This window comes from Schistocerca americana, chromosome 1 (genome assembly GCF_021461395.2).
Source record: "Schistocerca americana isolate TAMUIC-IGC-003095 chromosome 1, iqSchAmer2.1, whole genome shotgun sequence".
Taxonomy (NCBI): Eukaryota; Metazoa; Arthropoda; class Insecta; order Orthoptera; family Acrididae; genus Schistocerca; species Schistocerca americana.
This window is the reverse complement of record NC_060119.1, coordinates 636,844,755-636,854,698: the sequence shown is the minus strand read 5'-3', so window position 1 is coordinate 636,854,698 and position 9,944 is coordinate 636,844,755. Positions and strand designations below refer to the sequence as shown.

The following is a 9,944-nucleotide window of genomic DNA, read 5'->3' as shown; positions in this document are numbered from 1 at the left end:
TACCCTCTGTGATATTGCCTAGGCTGTAAATATGCATATTATCGTAATTAATATCCTTACTTCGTGATATTTTACTTTAAATGAAGATTAGTACTCGTTTACACTAGGCGGTTCCTCATTTAAAAGAATTTTGTAGGATTTTATTATATTAAAAAGGGTTTTGTTTCTATGGAGCTCTTGGTAGTACGCTGTCTAGTGCTGATCTTTTTAATGAATTTACATGTTCCCTTGTAAGTAAATCTATGACGTAAAATAGTTTTATGACTAACAAATATGTACACATGTTTTAATCTTTTGTGCTGTATGTGCACAGAGGTTTAGTTTAATGCTGCTAACAACTATATACACATTTTAGTCTATTGTGCTGGATGTACTATAGATTTGATTTAACACTAATACTTCCATCATTTTTAAGTTTAAGTGGAATTATGATTACATGTCACTTGTAAACTCTATTTGTACACCCTTATATTACTACATAGTGCAAAATGGGTAAGCAGGGATGGCTAGAGGATAAATGTAAGGATGCAGAGACTTGTCTCACCAGGGATAAGATAGATACTGCCTACATGAAAATTAAAGAGACCTTTGGAGAAAAGAGAACCACTTGTATGAATATCAAGAGCTCAGATAGAAACCCAGTTCTAAGCAAAGAAGGAAAAGCAGAAAGGTGGAAGGAGTATATAGAGGGTGAATACAAGGCCGATGTACTTGAGGACAATATCATGGAAATGGAAGAGGATGTAGATGAAGATGAAATGGGAGATATGATACTGCGTGAAGAGTTTGACAGAGCACTGAAAGACCTGAGTCGAAACAAGGCCCCGGGAGTAGACAACATTCCATTAGAACTACTGACAGCCTTGGGAGAGCCAGTCCTGACAAAACTCTACCATCTGGTGAGCATGACGTATGAGACAGGCGAAATACCCTCAGACTTGAAGAAGAATATAATAATTCCAATCCCAAAGAAAGCAGGTGTTGACAGATGTGAAAATTACCGAACTATCAGTTTAATAAGTCACAGCTGCAAAATACTAACGCAAATTCTTTACGGACGAATGGAAAAACTAGTAGAAGCTGACCTCGGGGAAGATCAGTTTGGATTCTGTAGAAATATTGGAACACGTGAGGCAATACTGACCCTACGACTTATCTTACAAACTAGATTAAGGAAAAGCAAACCTACGTTTCTAGCATTTGTAGACTTACAGAAAGCTTTTGACAATGTTGACTGGAACACTCTCTTTCAAATTCTGAAGGTGGTAGGGGTAAAATACAGAGAGCGAATGGCTATTTACAATTTGTACATAAACCATATGGCAGTTATAAAAGTAGAGGGACATGGAAGGGAAGCGGTGGTTGGGAAGGGAGTGAGACAGGGTTGTAGCCTGACCCCGATGTTATTCAATCTGTATATTGAGCAAGCAGTGAAGGAAACAAAAGAAAAATTCGGAGTAGGTATTAAAATCCATGGAGAAGAAATAAAAACTTTGAGGTTTCCCGATGACATTGTAATTCTGTCAGAGACAGCAAAGGACTTGGAAGAGCAGTTGAACGGAATGGACAGTGTCTTGAAAGGAGGATATAAGATGAACATCAACAACAGCAAAACGAGGATAATGGAATGTAGTCGAATTAAGTCGGGTGATGCTGAGGGAATTAGATTAGGAAATGAGACACTTAAAGTAGTAAAGGAGTTTTACTATTTGGATAGCAAAATAACTGATGATGCTCTAAGTAGAGAAGATATAAAATGTAGACTGGCAATGGCAAGAAAAGCGTTTCTGAAGAAGAGAAATTTGTTAACATCGAGTATAGATTTAAGTGTCAGGAAGTCGTTTCTGAAAGTATTTGTATGGAGTGTAGCCATGTATGGAAGTGAAACATGGACGATAAATAGTTTGGACAAGAAGAGAATAGAAGCTTTTGAAATGTGGTGCTACAGAAGAATGCTGAAGATTAGATGGGTAGATCACATAACTAATGAGGAGGTACTGAATAGGATTGGGGAGAAGAGAAATTTGTGGCACAACTTGACTAGAAGAAGGGACTGGTTGGTAGGACATGTTCTGAGGCATCAAGGGATCACCAATTTAGTATTGGAGGGCAGCGTGGAGGGTAAAAATCGTAGAAGGAGACCAAGAGATGAATATACTAAGCAGATTGAGAAGGATGTAGGTTGCAGTAGTTACTGGGAGATGAAGAAGCTTGCACAGGATAGAGTAGCATGGAGAGCTGCATCAAACCAGTCTCAGGACTGAAGACCACAACAACAACAACAACAACATATTCCTTTATGATGCAGGGACCTGAAGATGGCAAAATAAATTGCCGAAACTGGTTGTGTTCGAAATAAAATAAATTAACCTAAAGTATATGGCTGTTGGTAAAGTTTATAGAATTGAAAAGTACATACCAACTGAGGTCCCCTGGCCATAATGGACCGACATAGACTAAATACTTTGGACCAAATTAATACAAGCATTTACAAGAGATTTAAAAAACTTCAAAATTGAGGTGTTCCCTGCAACCCTAGAAAAGTTTTTCGTAGAAGAAGGATTCTATAGAGTGGCTGAGTATATGTGCACAACCTGAGAGGAAAATTGTATGCACCACAGTTAAAGAAAAATTAGCATAGAACTTAGTGCTAGAAAGTAAATTGGAATTAGAAGCACTCATGCCCATGTAAGATAATATCATGTCACAAAATTATATATTTTTAAACTTTATCACATATATTTTAATCATTCTGCACTTTATCACATATATTTTAATCATTCTGCATCATGTAATATTATGTATGTAATGTGGAAACTGTTGTATGTATTTACTGTGTAACCAATTATATGTATATATTGTCTAGATTGTAAGCACAATGACGTGTCTATGTTATAAGTTCATAGCTGTACAAAAGGTAATTTATAGGACCAATAACAATCACAATCACGTGATCTGGTGCGACGTGACTTGAAATGATTTGACGTGACAAGACGGCTAATGTGAATTGACCATAACCAGTGTTTTATTTTATTACTTAGTTCCATGTATGTTTTGTATGTGACCCTGTGATAGCTGGTATAGGTATTATTTACTTTACTTCAGTTTGCCATCTACAATTTTAGTTCATTAAAGTTGCAATGAAAATCTGAACTCATTACCGTCGTCTTTCGTAGGACATCCGTTTCCTGGTTTCCATATTCGGAAGTCATTTTGTTGCTGACTGTGATTATTCTAACAGGGTATCAAATGCACTAGAAAGAAAATCCGTTTCATATTGCATACCAGGTGCAAAATATTAAAATCGGAATGACGTATTTCCTATCAATGACAGTATGCATGCTGCGCTGAAACATATTACATGGGTCACAAACTGGTGTTATGAAGAAGTTTGCAGTAGCTAAAGCAAGAAAAAAGTTGGGAAGTATTATTAATTTTTACGAGAATTTTTATTATTGTGCCTGTATCTTGGGCAAATTTGGCGATATAAGCTTTTACTATTGGCCTATGTTTCAGGACACAAATTGCAACTATATTTTTCCATTATCCAAAGGAAAGTCGTTTTACCATAAACATACAATAACTAAAGCACAAGTGCAGCACACAGGAGACTACTGTACTACTGCTCAGTAAGTTTACGCTGTCTGCCACAGGAAAGCACTGCGATCCACAGTCTTATGTTAGAGTGTTAGACTGTGCTACGAACTGCAAATTCAAGGCCAGTCGAGCGCAACCGATCGCCTCACACGATCGGCACTAAGATTTGCTGTTCATAGGCACAAGTCCTTCTTTGGCGTCACATAAATAAACCTCATTGGGTGTCACTTTTTCATTTGCATGTTTACGTTGATATTTACTTTAATTGAGCAATGTTTTGAATGAATATTTTTCTATTATTGACCTTGCTTCACATAATAAAGATCAAAATTTGTCTACAATAGATTCCAATCCGCACTAATGAAGTACCCCAATTAAAAAAAACACGCTTTTGGGGTGACAAAATCACCTTGGTATCTTGATACGCATAAACCAAACACGAAAGCAGCGTATCCAACAGTCACGTTCGTTTACGAGTTTTGTGAGTTCTGTTTAATATGACATGCCCTGGAAAACTTTCATATAAAATATGTGAATTAAGACTAATGTGTCTGTTCCAACCGGATGCATGTGATGTGTGTAACAGTCAGAAGGAAAAAATTGAAGTCATGTGTTTGTGTGATTGTGATACTTCTAATTTTCAGACTGATTGCTAGATATGTCCTCTCTAAGAATATCAGAGAACTTGCAGACTTAGGAAAGTGCCCTGCATGTTACGGGGTTGATTTGTGCCCGATTGTGTTGGGAGATGGCATTAAATTAATCAATTTTGATAGTCTAGCGTCGGTGATTAATATTATAGGATATAAGAACGTATGGTTTGGAACGTATAAAAACGCAAAGATTGTGGTTAAGAAGTTGGGTAGCGATTGGGAACTAGAACAACTTGATAATAAACTTTGTGGAAACGAGGGGCGTAATTGCAACGTCACTAGTTCCGTTTCTCATGTCACCAATCTATCAGTGATTGAAAATTATATGAAGGGTCTCACAAGTCGTGAGGGTTCAGTGAATGACGTTCTGTCAGGTGATTTTTATGTATGTCCAACAACATCTGGGGTTAACAGGCTGTTACAGCATGTAAAATTAAGGAATGAAGCTATAGATACAAAGACATTTCTACAAAATGTATGGACAATTATGCATATAAACCCAGAACCTCTCATCCTTCAGGTACGGTTGGCGTTCCAAGTACCTATTTTTACTAAGTAAACAGATAGTACGTTCTACACTCAGTGCAAGAGGTGTTTTGCTGAATATAACATAAATCTATGATATGAATACACCTTTTATGAGTCATTTTCCTAGAAAATATGGTTTGTTGTGTTTGCATGGCAGTGCGAGTTAGAGTTGTATGGAAAAGTTACAAGGATATATACAATCAGACTTAGCTAAGTCTGCCTCCAGCAACATTGGAGTATTAATGTAGGTACACTTATGAGCTTACTATACATAATGACCTATCATAGAAAGTAACCACCGAGATCAATGACTTGCAATGTAGGGCCAATTTAGAGATAAGCTTGTACAATATTGTAATTTTTGACACATCCTGGCAACTAAGATGATTTAGTTTCTTGGCCAGAAATATATCTTGTGAATTGAGTGTACCTAGAGCTTTTTTTTTTATTTTTTTATTTTATTTATTTATTTATTTATTTATTTATTTATTTTTTTTTTTGAGTGATGCCGGGAATAAGCATTATAAAATTATCTTTCATGATGAAGGACACTACTCGCTAGTTGGCAGACTCCACATAGTAACAAGATTTGCCTAGTATTAATGTAAACTGAGTCTGGTAATTTATGAACAGTTATCTTCCCATCTCACAGCAAGCAGCTCATCAAAGTAGTTTGTTGTGAACTTAATGTTGTCTCCAAATCAATTCTGAAAAAAAAATTATGCATGTTTAATTTTGGAGCACACACAAATCTTTGAAGCCATGTTTCTCTTTCAGCAGAATAAGTTTTTCCATGATGTTGTCTGCTAATGATTGTCAGTTACCCAAGTGTGACTTTCTAATTGTTTTATTTTAATGTGTTAGCTGGAAGCCCTAGCTATTGCTACAACTGTCAGTTACCATAACAGAAGAAACTGCATGTCAAAATATATTTATGAATCATGTAAGTTTCTTTCTGTGTCTGTTGTTTTTTTGTATGTTATTTTCATAGGTTGAAAATGAAAACCCAGACTGTCACATGCCAGATAAATGTGAAAATCGTGTACAGTCACATAAAACCACACACTGACCGAATGTTGTTAATGTGGGGTCAACAGAAGCATCCGATTCCACTTGTCTGCATTGGCACATGACGTAATGGTGTGGTATGTAATGTCATTATGACAGGGAGTTTTTGAGTTGGTTTTGTTTGTAGATGCCGTATTGTATTTGATGGTGCCCTCTGATGGTGGATGTGGACATGCTGAGTAACATTTTTGATATTGGCTGTCCACACAATAAAAGATATAAGTGTGAAATACACTGCTGGCCTTTAAAGTTGCAGCACTATGAAAATCCAATGCAATGTACAAATGTCAGTGTACTACATGCTTTAGATGTGTAAGGACAGTATTTCAGTGCAACTGCATGAAATAGGGAGGAGTAACATTGTGTACATTTTGTATACAAGGCATAGTGCCCTGAGCTTCTCATTCACAAATCACATTTGAATATTTGTTGCTTTTGAGAAGATCATGTGATTCTCATGCAAGAAGGAGAAATGCTTATTATCAAGTGTCCGAATTTGGAGTGAGGCAGCATTGTAGCCTATTAAGACTGTGGTTTATCGTTACACAGTATTACTGTTCATATTGGCTAGGATCTCTTGACTATCGTGCAAGTATGGAATCAGTGGGTTCAGCATCAAGCAGGACCTCAGTGGCCCTGTGTGCCTAGCACCTGGGTTGTCAGGCAGTTTGGATTGCAAGATCATATTTGAGTTTGCAACTGAGGTTCTTTTTAGCATGACAAATATACACACAGACCATGCGATGACATCTGAAGCACCATGAAATCTCAATGTGGCGATCATTGTTGTGGTTTCCCTTGTCATGGTAGGAGAGAGACATGCCAACAATGCTGTGCTGACTGATAACGCTGGATACAGAAGTGGCACCATGTCATCTTTCCAGCCAAGTCACAGTTCTGCATACAGTATCACAATTGTTGCATCTATGTATGGAGACTCTGAAGAGAATGAATGTTGATGGATTGCATTCATCATTGTCGTAAGGGCCTTGCATATGGTGTGATGGTACGGGCTGTCATTAGATACACAACATGATCAGTTCTGGTCCACACAGCCATTAATTTGGGCAGTAGACATTACATTTATGATATGTTAAGGCCAGGTGCTGTACCCTATTTCAATATCTCCATGACATTATCTTTCAAAAAGGTAACACAAGACTGCCTGTTGCCCTTGCTGTCTGTCCCACATTTATACAGAGAGAGTCTCCAAATTTTTCACCCAGTGAAAACATCTGGGCATGGTTTACCAAGATATTGGCTTGGCACCACTTGGCAGACACTGTGATTGATAAACTGTGGCACAGAGTGGAATCAGCATGGAATGACATATCTATATCTTTCATCCAAGCTCAGTTCAACTCATGATCCACCATATTAGAACCACTGTTGCTGCCAGAATTGGCAGCTCTGTGTACCAAATTTCGCTTAACCAAACCACCTACACATTTAAAAATGTATTCATCGTACTATACTGTATGCGCGTACAATTAGGGAAGTACCGTTTTTTACTATTCTTGTGTATATAAATGAAGAGGTGTAAGGAATCTGTAAAAATATGAGATAGGATTTGCAATGCAGATGAAGTACCAGCCGTGAAGTAGAGATTCATATATAGGTGCTTACTTACAACACTATCATTTAATGTATACTCCCAAGAAGTTAATCAAGTAAGAAATAATTGTGACATTTGGGTGGAATGAAAATAATGGGAGATAGTGTATGCAAACCACATATTGTGGAGAACATGGCATTTATCACTGATAGGTAAAGAGATCTAACAAATATCTGGTGGGGAAAGAGTCTATCCTTAATGTGGAGTATTGTCTTGAAGTAAATAAGGAAGATATCAAGATATCTGTAATGACTGGAATGAGACAAGTGCAGATATAGTTCCACATAGGGAATAGCTGCTCAATATGGATAATTCCAGATATCTTGAAAGCGATGTATGAGCAAAAGGGTACAGCTTGATACATGTGGCATGCAGAACAAATCATGTTAAGACAGCTACAAACAAAAAGTAATAGTCCTCTCGCCTCAAACATTGTCATCATGGGGATAAGGAAACAGTTTATTGAGATTTTTATATGGAGTCTGTTTTCTTTTATAAATGTGCACAACTGGAGCAGAGGGAAAGAGAAGAATCAGTGCTTTCAAGATGCAGTACTTCTGCCAGGTGCTTAGCATACAACATGGGCATGACCAGAGTTATTGATGAACAGCCTTTGGAAAACCAGTAAGGCAAGGTTACCTTTTGTGTGGATAGTATCCTTCAGCATGGGAGTCTATTACTGACCATATTAGAATGTTCTCTAGATGGCCAGTATACAAGTTGAAGACTGAAAATGATGTTTGGGGTGTTTCTATAAGGACTTTGAAATGTTTAAAATTCTTACAAACTTATTCTTATGTCTTACAGGACTACTCGTAAAATAATAGGAAAATAGATTCAGTTTTGAATCTTAATAAGCTAGTACATAACGCACTAGCAACAGTTAAAGCAGAGATGGCTGCCTTTACTGGTCCCACACTTGCTTGCTGCATGTTTGGTTTGATGAATCATGGTTTGTAATAACTGTGTGACATAATTTTCATGCTAAGTATGGTAGAGATCTTCCCAGTAAGCCTACCATTTATGAATGGCAGAAATGTGTCATTGAGATCAGCTGCTCGGTAAGCCATAAAATTACTTATATCAATCAAATGGGTCTGATGACATTGTAGTGCAAGTAAGGCAAAGCTCTGTTAACAGTCCTACAAAATAGACCTAGAGTGCTGTCTGTGAGCTAGGCATTGCGTGTGTGACTGTTTGGCATGAGCTACAAAGACCTTTGTATCTCATACCATACAAATTAACAATGGTGCAAGAACTAAAGACACTGATAGGATAGGTCATAAGGATTTTTCGGATAGGTCATAAGGATTTTTCTGGGGAAACGTTACATCATTTGGATAAAGACAAAAATTTCATTGGAAACATTATCCTTAGTTTTGAGTTGACATTTAACTTGAGTAGTAAGTTAATAAACAAAACTGTAAGCCTTGAGGAGTGAAAATCCACAACAAAACATGGAAAATATTTGTGACAGCCAAAAATTTAGTGTCTTTTGTGCATTGAGCAAGAGCAAAGTCTATGGCCCTTTCTTTTCCAAGAAAAAAACAGTCAACAGAATAGTGTACTTAGACATGCTGGAAAACTTTTTAAGTGTGCTGACTGATGAGGCCAAGAACACCGTGTACACTTCTTGCAAGATAAGGCACTGCTGCACTATCTCAGTGTCATCTGGGACTTTCTCATTAATTGCTTTCCAAATAAATGGACTGTTTGAGGTACGCTGATTCCTTGGCCTCACGTTCACCAGACCTGACACCTCTTGTTCTACTTTTTCTTGTGGGAATTCATCAAAGATGCTGTACTTGTACCACCCTTACCAGCTTGTGTAATAGATCTTGGGACAAGAATCTATGCTGCAACGAAACAAGTTATGCCTGACATGCTGCAGCAAATTTGGGAAGAAATTGACTACAGGTATGATATATGCCATATAATCAATGGAAGTGTCATTCAGTCTGTTTTGCAACAAGTTAAAAAAACTTAAATCATTGAAATATTACTTTAAACCAGGAGATGTCCTTTATTAAACAGTGGGTGTCGAATGCGATGATGATGATGGTGATACATATATTACAAACTGGAAAATTTATGAACTTCCTAAAATAAGACAAACGATATAACTCACAATGTGTATTTAAAACAAATCCTAACAAAGAGATAGAGGGGCTGGCCAGTACTTACCTCAGCTCAGTACAGCCGATAGATGCACAAAACAGAACAGAAAATTTACATTCCTAGCTTTCGGAACTTTGTTCCTTCATCAGGGAGGAGAGACGGGAAAGAAAGGGAAGAAGGTAAAGTGGATTCAGTTACTCACAACCCAGGCTGTGAAGCAACAGGGAAAGGAAAACAGGTAGGGTAGCAAGGATGGAGGCATGGTTGTCAGAAGGAAGCCAAAGATATTCTACTGTAAGTACTGTGCCAGCTTCAAACCAAAGAGGATGCATACAGAAGTAAAGAGGTATATAGTATAAAGATAA

At 37.3% G+C, this 9,944-nt stretch overlaps 1 protein-coding gene across 1 annotated transcript in view; it reads left to right on the top strand.

Moving 5' to 3' along the window:
- Positions 1-4,017: 4,017 nt before the first annotated feature.
- The window catches only part of LOC124625699 (divergent protein kinase domain 2A), a 104,900-nt gene continuing 98,973 nt past the window's right edge, over positions 4,018-9,944 (top strand). The window contains exon 1 of the mRNA XM_047149190.1: positions 4,018-4,770. Coding sequence (XP_047005146.1) covers positions 4,162-4,770 — 609 coding nt within the window. The 5' untranslated portion in view covers positions 4,018-4,161. The remainder of the gene's footprint in view (positions 4,771-9,944) is intronic.